This window comes from Galendromus occidentalis, unplaced genomic scaffold (genome assembly GCF_000255335.2).
Source record: "Galendromus occidentalis unplaced genomic scaffold, Mocc_1.1 scf7180000075405, whole genome shotgun sequence".
Taxonomy (NCBI): domain Eukaryota; kingdom Metazoa; phylum Arthropoda; class Arachnida; order Mesostigmata; family Phytoseiidae; genus Galendromus; species Galendromus occidentalis.
In genome coordinates, this window is record NW_003803395.1 from 21,010 (window position 1) to 35,503 (window position 14,494).

Below are 14,494 nucleotides of genomic sequence, written 5' to 3' on the forward strand. Positions count from 1 at the left end.
CAGATGTAGTGCATGTGCGAAGCACAGCTGATTATAGAAAGGGTATGGGGCGGCAGCGCGTTTCAGAAGTTCGCCAAGTCTGATCATATCGGATGCCGCGTCGGTGGTTATTGCTCTAATATCCCTTGTGTGGAGCTGGAAATCTCCCAAACTTTCGACGATTCGATCGTAGAGATTTTCAGCGGTTGCGCTAGTCGTCAGTCTGATTATGAACAGGTCTGCCCTCTTCGATTTCAAGCATGGAATTTCTCTCGTCGAATGGGATGTCACCCCGATGAATCGCTTCCTTTGGAAGGACCACTCGTCGGCAGTTAGTGTGAAGACGGATCTCGCTTCCCCGGTTATATCTTTCTTCGAGTTCAGCAGGTCCATAATGAGGAGGGACTGAAGATTTCTGGCTTCTGCATCAAGGATCCTAGCCGCTGCGTGTCTGTCAATGTTCCCATACCCAGCATCTTTAAACATCTCGCGGAAGGCCAAGCGATCGTAGCCTGAAAAAGGCATGCCCGACGCAACCAGGCTCGATATAATTCCATTCGCTTTGGACTTGGTGGAGGCGGGCAACGTTTTTCGCTTGTGGCTCGAGATGTGATTCTCCAAGACGTTGGTACCACTCCTCGGAGTTTTGGAATTCTTGCTACATTTCAAACAAACAGCTGATCTCAGTTTGCCTTCACGGTCGGTTTCCAACTCGAACCAATCGCCCACTGAATAAAGGAAACAAAAGCTTATATACCGCAAATCTCGTCACATGAATGTCGACATTCGACATTTTCACCTCCTCAAGATGTTGTTTCAGTCCATGACCACGACGAAAGCTCCACATGAATTCAGAATCCTTGCTTACATTTTTCGATGCGGTACGTTCGTCGTGATCAATGAGACAGTTTTCGATTCCCATCTACCCATTTGCGGTCGATCGGCCGCGGTCATCGTCACAGTGCCAGAATTCCAGAATCCTCCTCGGCTTACGAGACGCGTTGCGAATTAGCGAGTTGCGCAACTTCGTCATCCACAAGAACTAGAGGAAAATAAGACGCAGGAAGATTTCTCTGCGAGGACTTGTTTCGGATGTAGAATACGGCCCTAAAGCCTTGAGAGAGCTCGACCTTATGCACGGTTGATAGATCAGATTAGCTGATGATTTTCGATCGCCAAGTTTTGAATAAACGATATCTATATGAATCTATCTATCTTTGAACCGAATAAACGATATCTATATATATACCAGAATACCAGGCCTGTGGAACGCGCCCTTTGGCCACGCTCCTCGTATCCTGGACTCAAACGGAAACATAATGAATATGACATTGAGGCAACCGAGTCGCGGCAAAATGATCCATGATTGGAACGCTTTCGTCGTCCATTCCCGAATGACAACGTCAGTGACGACGGCCTTTCACGACTGAGGGCATCGGATCGGAAGTGCTCGCATGGACGCTTGCTCTGAAATAATTCGGAGTCCGAGGGCCATTGTGCCGTACACGGCGCGCTCCACCATGAGGCGCGCGCGCAGTAATTTCATGCGTGTCGCGCAGGCGCAGTGATTTCATGATCGCTTCACTGAAGTAGAGCGGAGTTTTGCGGATTTTTCTTCGCATGGGGGAAGGTGTCGGAATGTGGACACGCGTTCTGGAGTTGGGACATATAGAAAATGTTGTCGTGTAAATTTTGAGCGATTCGTGAGATATTTTAGGCTTCATCGGGTGATTTGTCGCGTTTTACAGAGTGGGGGGAGGGGAATATATTCCTCCAGAGTCCACAAGCTCAACGGAAACTTTTGAAGCAATGGCAAACGTTTCCTTTTCTGGACGATATGATCACAGTATCGGATAAGATGGATGATCATCGCAGGCAAATCGAGGGCATCTTGGGGGCATTGAAACAAGCAGGTCTCACAGTCAGGCTTCAGAAATGCAAGTTCTCCATGAAGTCAGTACAGTTTTTGGGGTTCAAAATTTCCAAGGAGTACAGCCTGGGACTAGGAAATTAGAGGCGGTAGAGAAATTCTCGATACCGAAGGATGTTCATGAAGTAAGAAGGTTCTTGGGATTGACATCATTCTTTAGGAGATTTTTTCGCGGTTATGCGACTATCTCGAGTCTATTGACGACTCTATTTAAGAAGGGGACTAAATTCCAGTTGAACGAACAGTGTGAGGAGGCGTTCAATAGGCTAAAGCCATCATGATGTTTTCCATGTGTTGGCTCGCGGCCTTCTTCACGCTGCCAAAGTTTTCGAAGATCGTGTCCCTTGCCGAAACGTAGTTTTCGGCCCGTACTGCGAAGCCTGAGATGCTCCGCAGAGCTCTCCCCTGCAGTGTCTTTTCCATGAACTCGAATTTCTCTAGTGGATCCCAGTCCCTGGAGTCGACGTGGAGAATGAACGCATCTTTCCACCGGCTGAATTTCGTTGCATTGCCATCGAACGTTGGTAACCGTTGAAGAGTTTCCTTCCACGATTTCCTGCCGGAATTATTGCTTTGCTCCATCGTAGAATTCAGTCTATCTTTTTCGACTTGGAACGATAAATCGGTTTGGATTTTGCCGAAGACCTTTCTTTCACATTTTCTCAGGCGAGCTCGCAGCTCCTGGGTGATCTCGCAATGCATTGCTCCGTAGGTTTCGTGTTTCTCTTCCTCTTCTTCCACAATGTTATCGGGAACCACCGGTGAGAAGACAATGAGCCAGTATGACTTTCCCATCCTGTCCCATAACTCTTGAATTCCGTTCTCGGAGCTAACGATGTCATCTACCAGATCAGCTGAATCTTCAGCTCTGAGTAGCTCGCAAGCCTTCTTGTACGCTTTTGTGAATGCTGTTCTTGTGGTCTTCAGGACTGATCTCGTTGCACGCAGCTCACCCTTGAGTACGACGGGATCTTGGTCGCCTTCGGCTCCCGCCGACCGTGGTTGCACTGTCGGGATGTCGTCGTTATTCGCCATTGCACACAGATTCCACTGACGGTAGCGATTGCGTCTTTCTCACTCCCGCAAGGTGGCGATATCACGTTAGGCTTAGGTTCCTGGTTAACTTCTGACACCAATGTTGAGAATCTATCGTTGTCAAAGTCCTGACGATGTGAAACCAACACAATAAATGGAGTAGTTCACGGCCGCAGCCTTCGTCCGGGATGAACAACGACGTTTTCACAGGATTACTGTCCTTAATTCGCAAATCTCGGACTGGGCTCAAGCACGAGTCTTGAAGCCCCGATTGGACATACTCGAGTGTGTGTCGTCGTGCACGTGCACCGTGCGACATGTCTCGTCATCGATCCCTTTCGAAGCCGCGGCATTTATTGATCTCTCATACAGTTATATGAACACTCCATATGATCATTTGCGTTGACTTTCATAAATCATTATTCAATTATTTTATATCGGTAGCATATCCCTTGAGCCCGCGGGTACGTCGAGCGAGACCGCTTTGACAGCGAACTCGATTCGCTACAACATTGATAGCAGGCTCAGTCTAGGACAGGTTTGTCTCAGGAAGAGCGACGAAACTGCACACCGACGCTAGTACGGTCGGACTCGGAGCGATACTGTTGCAGGAAGCAAAAGCAGCGTGGAAAATGATCTATGCGATCAGTCGAAAATTGTCGGCGGCCGAAAAAACTATCATTCAACGAAACTTGATTAGCTAGCGGTCGTGTGGGGGCTTGAGCGACTGAGACATTACTTGTATGGCCGAGAATCGTAATGGTGTCGGATTGTGGCGCAGTCGCCGCGTTGAGATCGAAAGCGAATACGCCACAATTGGGCCGCTTTGGTCCCTTCTCGAGCTACATTCGCTCCTACTGGCTTGAGCAGATCACGCCACACGGACTCTCCGTTCATAGGGCGATTGCACGAACCCACAATGCCGTGGAATCCAACAACGCATATCTGCTGCGGAATTGCGGACCACATCAAGCCTTCTGGACACCAGTATAAGTCATTTTGAATGCGGCTCAGGATGTACTTGTCGACGCGAATATTCACAGCAGAGGGACGCAGCACGTTCGCTCTAGACTCTAGACCAAAGCGAGCCACGAAAAAGAGTAGAAGTACCTACCATCAACGGAGCATGGGAACTTCTCGACAGCGGGGTACTCACCCCGATCCAATTCATAAAGAAAGTCAAACTCACGGTTGGCGGAGCTGCCGTTCGACACGGATTGCAAGAAGAAAACGACCCACAACTCCAGGACCCTGACGTGGAGGAGTGGCTCGAAAACCATGACATTGCTCAGGATCACAATTACGATCAAACTGCGCAACCTCCTCGCCTAGTCGATCACTTACATACTCAATTCCCGGTCTTTTGTCATCAATCTTGACCTCGATTCATTCCTCACATATTCTCTGAATTCCCACAAAAGCCCCTAAGTTTTTCAGGCAAGTCTATCACCATCACCATCGACCGGAACCCGAGTTCCGGTCAATGGTTATGAGTAGGGCTGTAAGAAAGTCGCGGAGGTCGCGGAAGTCGCAAAAACCGCGATTTCTAGTGATTTCGGCTGATTTCCGCGATAAAGGTGAAATTTTCCGCGACTTCCGCGACCTCTATTTTCCGGAGGAAAGAGATGAATTTATGGAGTTTCGTCGGCTTTCTTATAACTTGCCCTCGATCAGGGAGCTCTGGCGGAACAGAATCAGCTCGAAACCGTGATCTCCGTCGACCAGGGTGCGGTCACCTGGCTATACACAAATGTACAGGCCGTTTCGCTTCCGATGGGCGCCATTCGAATTCCTCCGCTGGTAAATGATCACCCTTTCCGAGGGAAGCTTACACCAAGCGTCAGCCTGTGTTACACCAACTGTCTACATGCACGTAAAGTATTACACCAACGTCTACATGCTTCCGTCTGGTGAAACACGTGCCGCGCTCGGTCAGGTTCGAGAATGTATTCGTCCAAAAAGTTGCCGAAGAAAATGACTCCTCAGAAGAGAGCAAAAGAGTTCGACCCAGGAGTTTTCCATGTGTCGGGTGACCATCTTTTCTGCAGTAGCTGCAACGTTCCCGTAGATTATATGCGCATGAGCTCGTGCAGGAAGCACCTGGCCAGTGCTGTTCACTCGCGAAAAGCAGAGGGTAAGGTTGACTCGAACGACAAGAAACGGAAACTTCAAGAAACTGTCTCCAACATGTTCGAGAAGCAAACCGACCAGAGAATGCAACGGAGAGTGGAGCTCATGAGTCTTGTGAAGGAGTTCTGCGGTGCTAACATCCCACTCAACGTAATCGATAGGCCTGCTCTCAAATCTTACCTTGAGGCCAATTTATCAGGGATTGGTTCGATTCCTACGTCAAGGAATCTGCGACAGAACTACCTTCCGAAAATATTCGAACTACATTTGAAGGAACTGAAAACTTTACTCAGAAACGCCTCGTCTATTGCTCTAGTCTGCGACGAGACCACGGACCCTGAAGATCGGTATATCTTCAACTTGCTCGCCGTTGATTGTTCGGAAAGCTCACCGTCTCAGCCTGGACACAAGCTACGAGCCTTGCTTCTGAACTCGGTGGTTCTAGACTCAACGAACCACAAAACCGTGAGCGAAACTGTTCTGAAGGAGCTTTACAAGTACGAGATTCCGCTGACGAAGATTAGTGCCTTCGTTACCGACAACGCCTCGTACATGCACAAGACTTGGAGCTCTAGTTTGAGAGCCGTGCTCCTAAACGCTGTCCACGTAACGTGTACAGCTCATCTGCTCAATTTGATCTGCGAAATATGGCAGAGTGAGTTCAAAGCTGTGAACGATTTGGTTGTCGCCATCAAGAAGGGCTTCACGGCTTGTCCGTCGCGTAAAGCTCGGTTCCTCCAGTATCTGAGAGCTAAGGGCGGATCAGAGGCACTCCCACCAGTCCCCGTCTCAACCAGGTGGAACACTTGGTTTCGAGCCGCGATGTACCACGAGTCGCATCTGGACGATTATATTACCTTCTTCAAGGAGGAAGCTGAGGCGAGTTCCAGCCTTACGGTCTCAAATATAATCAGCTTGAGCAGCTGTCGCAAGATCGAAGCCGATCTCACATGCCTGAAGAAATACGCGCCACATCTCATGAGCATCTTAACGGAGTACGAGACCAGTTCTGTCAAAGCCCACCTTCTCATTCGAGAGCTCAAATTGCTCGCTGAATGGCTCGAAATATCGGCATCAGCAGAAAATCACCAGAGCGGCAAAACGGCTTTACAGAGATCTCTAGTGAAGTTGAATTCCTATATCTCGGAGCAGCCGACAACTCGTTTCTGCCAACCAGCGACGAGATTCTTCAACTCTTGCCAGATTTTCGATGTTTCCTATGCTCAGATCGCAAACGTGGATCCGGAAGTTGTATTCGATAGCATCCCTTGGTTTGACGACGACACTTCGGCAAAAGCTGAACTTAAATTGTACTTGTCATCAACGGACGAGCTCAGCCCCGATGGCCATCCTGTAGATTTTTGGCGCGCGGCCGAGAAACGATTCCCGAAGCTATCCCGAATAGCAATTTCTTGTTTGAGCGTTCCTGTCAATAGCGTGGCTGCGGAGAGATCGTTCAGCTTGTACTCAGCCGTGCTGAGGGACGATCGACGCAGTATCGATGAGGCAAATCTACCTGTTTATAATATGCTTTACCAAAACTCCTCGAACATTTAGGAGTTGTGGACGCACGATGACAATTTGTACATGCCTCCTACGTTCTGGGCGTGCTGTGGATGTTTTAACGGTGTTTGTGGAGCGTTAGGTAAATAAGCTAAGATATCCGACCTTGCAGTTCATGTTGTCGTCAGGGAGGCTGAAAGTGCAATTGTGGAGCGGACAGCAAATAAAGATCTGACGAGAAAGAGACTGAGAACGTACGGGCGATTCGCCAATCATCCCGCGCATTTTCCTTCAGAATCAGCCCAATCTTGGTTCCGTGAGCTCTGCGTGGGTCCTTGCCCCGATCTTAGCCCGGGCAGCACATGCGGACTCGACTAGACCGCATGAATAACTCGTGACATGTTGTAGCCATGCCTACTAGTCTCAATCTCACTCTACCGTGACAATTCTGAGCATCGAAACCGACTCGGTGATCTGAGAAAGTCTCCTTCCGACATTTCCGCGAATTCGCAAGCGATTCGATCGATTTCCGCGATTTTCTGAATTTCTTGCCGCGACCGTCCGCGATTTCGGCCATTTTTTTCCGCGAAAAATTTACACCCCTAGTTATGAGTCATGACGTAAAAATATGCGATCCCAGACATCGCGAAATGCGGGGCTTAATCATGGCTTCGCCAGTGTCGGTGCCTCCACGCGGGAACCCCCGGGCAATGGTATGATGGGACCTAGTCCCGTCATGCCAGCTAAATCCGACAGCCTTCGAGCGAAACATTCTCCTAGATGTATCGACCTGACCTCCACGGAGCTCGTCCCTCCGAGGAATCAATCCGACTCAGAGTCGCATCAAAATTTTTGATCATTCATGCTTCGCCTCCACTTCGTCGCGTCGCCCTGCCGATCGTTCTGTGACGCTATGCCTTGTTTTGCGGTGAAATTCTAGAAGCATTTAGTTCATATCGCCGTTATCTATGGAATTCCAAAACCACTGTGGTAATGTATTGTGGTGTGCCAGACTGATTCTTACAATTAGAATTCAGGACTTGCAGCGGGGCCGACCGTGAGTCGCTCCGGACATATACGCTACTATTACGATTGTCCATTGGCACTTCCCCGATATCCCTCTGTCAACCTTGGTTTCGCGTAGAGTTTCTGAAGCTTCCTCGCTATTTCGAGTGTATATGCAATTTTGAACGAGTTCTCTAACATCTAACATAAGATCGATTCCGCCGTAACCCCATAATAACTCGCCAAAACAGGCCGAGTCTCCAAGTCGCCAGCCCCGCTGAACTCAGAATTCTCCCCGCTAAAAATGCGTTCATCGATGTAAACAAGTAGGGCTTGTGGCGTGAGTTCCAGTGTCCGTCGGTGTTGTCGGCAGACAGCAGCAGCAGCGTCTTGTGGATTGACGACGACGACGTCGATTACTGAAAAGCTTTTGCTGAAGCTTTTGGAGTTTATCGTCTGGAAGCGCATTGTGCCATCGAGCCGCGGATTCAGTGCAACAGGCCGTGGATCGTGCAACGAGAAAGAAGTCGTCGCCGAGTCGTGGGGAGCTTCTCGCCGAAGAAGAGACATAATCTTCCCCGCTACAACAACATTCGCAATGACTGAGTACAAGCTAGTCGTTGTTGGAGGCAAGTGACAAAAGTTTCGATAATCTCGGTGTATACTGTGCGCTGCACGGAGCGAGCTTTCTGTTCGGAGTGATCGTGGCCGGGTTCCGTCGTCCTGCCCCAGGTCTGCTCTTTGAAGGGTTCGGGGGCGGCCAGGGGCAAACGCCGGCAGGAATTGCGGAGAATGATTCTAATTATATGTTCTGCGAACTTGGGGGCGATCGTGCCGAGACTCTGGTCCCCTCGAGTGCAGCGAATCGCCGAAGCTGAGCATTCAACCTCGATAGGCGTTGGATTGTTGACTGTCGACTACTCGACTGACCAAAATACTGATGACTGTCGAGTGACCGAGCGAGCGTGCAAGCAAACAAACGAGCGAGCGAGCAAGCAAGGCACGGCAGGACCGGCTTATAGTGGGATTCTCGACGTAGAAACGAGTCGCTCCTCAACCCCAGCGAGCGTCTACGGGATCACCAACTGTAGTGGTTGGAGCTCCCGTATTCGTATGAGGAGTATCACCGCGGTCGCAGTGAGTCATGTGACTCGTTGAAGTTTCCTGGGAAGCGAACTGGTCACCCGCCACCTTTGCGGGGCGCCACTCCGCGGCGTACGTCGCCATCCCTCACAGCGGACTAGGCGACAATCGCTCGGTTGTGAATGTGAGCTTTGCTTGTCATCGATGCTCGGCTCAACGGCAGTCATGAGCCGCACGAGCTTCGTTTGTTCGTTGCGCGTTCGCTTGTTTCGATCTATAAAAGGCCCCCGGCATGTGGGAAGGCCGTGGCCATGTAACGTCGCGGAGTAAACTGAACTCGGTTCCTTCTTGCTCCACCATCTATCTGCTGCCGAGTTGGTCTCTCCAGTGAAATTCCCGACCGAACGACCTCTCACAGGATCTCCATGCTCCTGAGGGGCGGCTCTCACGTAGTACCAGAATTGACCACGAGAAAATTCACCCGGAAGTCGGGTTACCTAACTTCACAGCGGTGTCGTCCCTTACACCGGCCGTCATTGACGGTTCGAGTCGTTTTTATTATTGGCTTTTTTTTCCTGATTCTTCCTTCTGGGATATCGGCGGGTGTTCTACCGGGGGAGCTCATTTGCCATTCGGGGAGCCTGGACGCCTATCTGACTGCGGGTCTGTGTGATGGTGGACGGAAGCTTTACAGTCGTCGGCCATCTCCCACGGTGCCAGTTGCCAGTAGACACATATTTGACAATTGACACGACCCGCTTGACTCGGCTCTCAGAACCACAACGTCTCGAATACGTGCGAAAGTTTCCACGCATGTCCTGAAAACCACGCGAACTCTGACGACAAGGACGGCAATCATGGATACGTCGGTCCTTCTTTTAGACCAGTTCTTGGATCGCTAGTCTCTGACAACGACATTCCTCTCCGAGATGTCGGAGGATCAATACGAGACGGTACCAATGACGAGGGGGAACATGAGCTGAAAGCCACCCGTACCCAGCCCTCACGGCTCCTGGTCCACTTCGACGCGAGAAGTATCCGAGCCCGGAAGATAGAGCTATTCCTCTGACGAGTTCGAGTTCCTCTAATGCCATTGATACAGAGGAGGAGTCGCCCGAATGCTTTGCGAACAATTTTTCTTCCGATCGATCTTGTAAGCTTGACGTTGTCACGTGAGCTTGCCGACAGAAGGCGATCACTCCATCTGGTCCGTCACGCCACATCGCCAGACTTGTTGCGATCGGGAGAATATGAAGCTTATGCCATATACTGTGAAGTCATCTTTCGCTGAGCGAGGTCTGGGACTTTGGACAAAAATAGACGCCTCACCCAAAGCATTACAGATTAATATAGATGGATAGACCTTTCCCCGACGGAGACGGCTAACGTATATATCCGTTGTATTCTCTGTCAGTGATCCAGCTTATTGGTTTCTAACCGGGACGTTTCTCATTTCAGCTGGTGGTGTGGGCAAGAGCGCCCTGACGATCCAGTTGATTCAGAATCAGTGAGTCATCGCTCTTCCTATCCAGTCTCTTGTCATAGTTGATAACGTCATTCATCAGGGGCTTTAGTAATCCGAATATGACTTTCTTTGTAGAATTGATGTTGGTTGAAAGTATCCTGCAAAGAAAGGGCTGAAATTTATTTATGCAACTCATGGGCAAAGTAAAGAAAGAAACTTCACAAACAGAAGCTACGCATGACGTGGAGATACGGGGGATGGCGGGTCGTAAAGCTCCGAAGAGGATCAAGTTGTTCGAGATCTTTTATTTGTCTGTCGATATACATGCTCAGCTCAAGGTTTGAGCTTTTAGTGAGGTGTACGAGATATACCCGGAGCCAATGAAGCGGATCCCTCTAATCCCCAATCCCCCTCATGCTGTAATATAAGAGACCGCATAAGAGACCAGGATTGTGTCTTTCGTAAGATCATCGCCGCGGCCAAATTCTCGCAATCGTCTTGTATGTGGACTTTGACCTATGAGAATCTACCCAGCTTGACAACCGGCGACCACCCGACATGACATTCGTTCTCATGAATGCTTTGCCTATTTCAGTTTCGTGGACGAATATGATCCCACGATAGGTAAGTGCTCAATGAACCCCAACCGTGAATTATTCTCGACTCGTCTGCCTACCTGTCACAATAAATCGGTGATCGGAGATTGACGCTCTCATTTACCTCTTCAGAGGATTCATACAGAAAGCAGGTCGTTATCGACGGGGAAACCTGTCTCCTGGACATTCTGGATACGGCGGGTCAGGAAGAATATTCAGCAATGCGAGACCAGTATATGCGAACCGGGGAAGGATTCCTCCTGGTTTTCGCTGTCAACAACGCAAAATCATTTGAAGACATTGCCATGTACAGGTCAGTCCCCCGAGCTCCAACACGAGCTTGCTTTCCGAACCTCGATGGAGAATGTATCCAGACAGCGCTTCCAGTCGTCCCGGTTGCACTTGTTAATCCGGCGTTGCGTCACGGCAATTATTGCGCTGCAAGCTGGGAAAGTCGTCCTTGTGTAACGATTGCTCTTCTCGCGAACTAATTCGATTGACGAAGATGGAGATTTCGAACAACCGGGAACTTGCCAACGGAATCATAACACCGCCTTGCTTCTCACAGAGAACAAATCAAACGCGTCAAGGATGCAGATGACGTACCGATGGTATTGGTAGGGAACAAATGCGATTTGCCGTCTCGGACCGTGGACATGAAGCAAGCGGCGGAGCTTGCGCGTAGTTACGGTGTCCCCTTCGTCGAGACCTCAGCCAAGACGAGGATGGGAGTCGACGATGCTTTTTACACTCTCGTTAGGGAAATTCGAAAAGATCGAGAGGCGAAAACTCGTGAAAAAAAGAGGAACCGCAACAAGATCAAGAAGAAGTGTATAATTTTGTAAATAGTAGCAGCAAAAGGCCGGCTAAACGGTAAGATTTTCCGATCATTGTTGTCGGGGATCAAGAAGTCGTGCTCTCGCGGAGTTCCGGGGAGAACTCGCTGGAGCGGGACATTGCGATGCGGGTCCCCGATCTCGGAGGATTCTGAGCCGCCCACGGTCTTGTGGTAAAGCTTTTTTTCTTGTTCCAGGTACTACGTCGACCGCTGAGGCGATCTTTTTCTAGGCTCCAGGAGTCATGCCGTTGTCGGGGAGACCTCGCTGCAGACAAGGGGTGGGGAACGCTGAAGACGATCGTTTCTCGTTTCTCGCAATAAAAATATAATCACCGGAATGACATCTGAATTTTCATTGGTAGAAGAGCCTGCTTCTCATTTGGCGGCGAACGCAGAGCGTCGCTCCATATCGGGACGAACTCTTCCAAAGTCCGGGCGCCCTGATACAGAATTGTTCGGAACTTGGATCGGGCTGCGATGCTTGACTCTAGGGGAGCTGATCCTCTAACCCTCGGAAGAATTCAAGAATCGCGCTCCCATAGTGGAATCACGTTCGACTGCGATCAGAAAAGCCTTCCTATCGAAGATCGTCTTCTGCATACGCGCTTGGTGTTGCTACATCCCGGCGGTAGCTGCCGACTTGATTCCAATATTCGCGATCTCATGGTCGCATCTGACCCGTGAGACTGGGAGCTTGGCCAATTGTGCCGATTCGTCCGCGCCGAACCCTAGATTCGAGCCTCCACCCATACGGGAGAACCTCGTTTCTACATGTAACGCCGCACAGTGGGCCAAATGGCCGAATTAGGCGGACAAAAGTCGAGCTCGAAATTTGACACCCCACATAGCGTCGGAATCTCGTCGGAACATGGGAAGACGCGGGCTACAATCCTTTCCGACTCCGCTTCGATCAAAATGAAGTGGAGAGACAGCGAAAGTCGATGATTCATACGATTCCAGAGGAGCTTGTTTCCGCGATTTTTCTCATTTGTGTTTTGTTGCTTCGAAAGAGTATCGACAAAGATATCGGAGATAAGTCCGCATTCAAGACGATTTGAGAGCGGACGATCGGTGTTTATGGTCTTAAATAGAGTGTTTCTTCGAAACCTAATTTCCATAGAATCAGGAGGAAGTAGATTATTCAATACAAGACATGCCCCTCGTGTCCCCTCGCTAAAATATATTTTTTTTAAAAGTTCCGGCTCTAAACTTCCCAGAAAAGTTGTTGAGAGACCGCGCTTCGTAGCGCTTCTCGAGTTCTAATGCCCCAAACAGGGGGATCGTAAGACCTTCGAGACTAACTTGCTGTTTTCAGGAATCGAGATTTCTGTGCCGCGGGTTCAATTTTTCGATGTTGGGCGTATTATTTCGAAGCTTCGCAAGAAGCACAAGAAATGCCGTCGAGGCCGCGATGAACTCGTTTGTTTGTTTCGTTGATACTTTTGCATCAATGAATCCGGGCAAACATCTCATCGTTGTGATAGAAAAAGAGACAGACATTAGTGTCTTGTTGTCTCTTTCTCGAAAAGGCGCCAGACCAGCTCCTGGCTTCCCCTTTGAGAAATTCCGAGCTCCGACCCAAGGCATCGTACACGAGAGCTAGATCATATGAGAAGTTTGTCAAGGGGGAGAGAGGGAGTTTTCCATTCGCATGATTTCGTTTCACGAGCTCCGGTTCCGTGATACGCGGGGTTTGTGATGAGCGGAGCTTCGAATTCGTGTGTCTCGAGCTTCGGAACATCGAATTAGACAAGCAGCGTCGGATTCGAAGCGCAAAATAATTTTTTCCACCTAATTTGGCCATTTGGCCCAGTGTGCGCCGCGTTGTTCTGAGATCAGGCTCGCACTCTAGGAGACTCTGGAGTTCAAGCATACTCATGTTGTCCCACTGTATAAGGGCAAGGGCTCCTAGTCCGACCCTCCTAAGTACCGTCCTATTAGCCTATCACCATTCCTCTCGAAACTTTTCGAGAAATGCATGTTGCTCCAGCTCGATGCTCTCAGATCAACCTTTTGTCAGATCACTAACACGGCTTTTGAGTTAACCGGTCAACTGCGACTGTGCGATATTTTGGACTTCGTTGTTCGCGGTTGCGACCCGCGATATCTGGTCATTGGCCTTGTTGACGTGAAACGTCTTTAAATTCACTGAGGGGTATTTCCACCTAAACTTCGTCTTCCTGTAACGAAATCTTGTCCGCTTTTGGTATCCAATAACTCAGTAAATACGACACCGATTATGATGAAGTCTTCTCCGGTAGATGGAAAATTTTCAGGAGAACAGCCCTGCATTCTTCCGAGGAGACTTTGAAGCACACGCTCGGCACGATAACTTCGATTCTGACCCCCCATGAAGAGGTGCGAAAAACCGTATAAATAATGGATCTGTCCAGTACAGTTTGATATCGAGAGACACCGAATCACTATTGAATAACTCAGAAATTCGGATGATGTCCGAAGAAAATTGAACTCAGAACATGAAGACTCCATGGAACGAACGAGACTTACGGTAGTGTCTCTGACACTACCTGCCTGGGGCCGGCGTCTTCCAGTCGTCATTGAACGAATGTTCTGACGAATGCCGGCTATACGTGTCCACCAAGCGTGGTGTGTTTCCACAATGACGATGTTTATGGCCAGTCGATATGATTCACAAATATGGCAATACAGAAAATACACACGGCTCCTGTCGTCGCGTCTGTCATTGGCGAGCGGGGCCGTTGCTAGAAGGAGTCCCTTCGACAAGGAGCTCAGTTTCTTCGGGAGCGGCTCGAACCAAGTAACTTCACTCCCATGGTACTTGCCCATTACGGATGGGCCGTTGATCTCCCACGCTTGGCTCCATATTCCTGAGAATACAATGAAACATCGGTGAGCACCTCGGAGTGTTTCCCCTCGGTGCAAACTACGTATTCTCTCCATCTTATGAG

At 49.6% G+C, this 14,494-nt stretch overlaps 2 protein-coding genes across 2 annotated transcripts; both read left to right on the forward strand.

Moving 5' to 3' along the window:
- Nucleotides 1-4,888: 4,888 nt before the first annotated feature.
- LOC100900147 (uncharacterized) lies at nt 4,889-6,631 on the forward strand. Its single transcript, XM_003737172.1, has one exon. The coding sequence runs from the start codon at nt 4,889-4,891 to the stop codon at nt 6,629-6,631; it is 1,743 nt and encodes a 580-aa protein (XP_003737220.1).
- A 1,306-nt stretch (nt 6,632-7,937) lies between these two features.
- Nucleotides 7,938-11,902, forward strand: LOC100899160 (GTPase HRas). The gene is made up of 6 exons (XM_003737168.1): nt 7,938-8,211; nt 10,124-10,172; nt 10,726-10,754; nt 10,859-11,039; nt 11,295-11,599; nt 11,760-11,902. The coding sequence occupies exons 1-5, from the start codon at nt 8,181-8,183 to the stop codon at nt 11,569-11,571; spliced, it is 567 nt and encodes a 188-aa protein (XP_003737216.1). The 5' UTR covers nt 7,938-8,180; the 3' UTR covers nt 11,572-11,599; nt 11,760-11,902.
- Nucleotides 11,903-14,494: the final 2,592 nt, after the last annotated feature.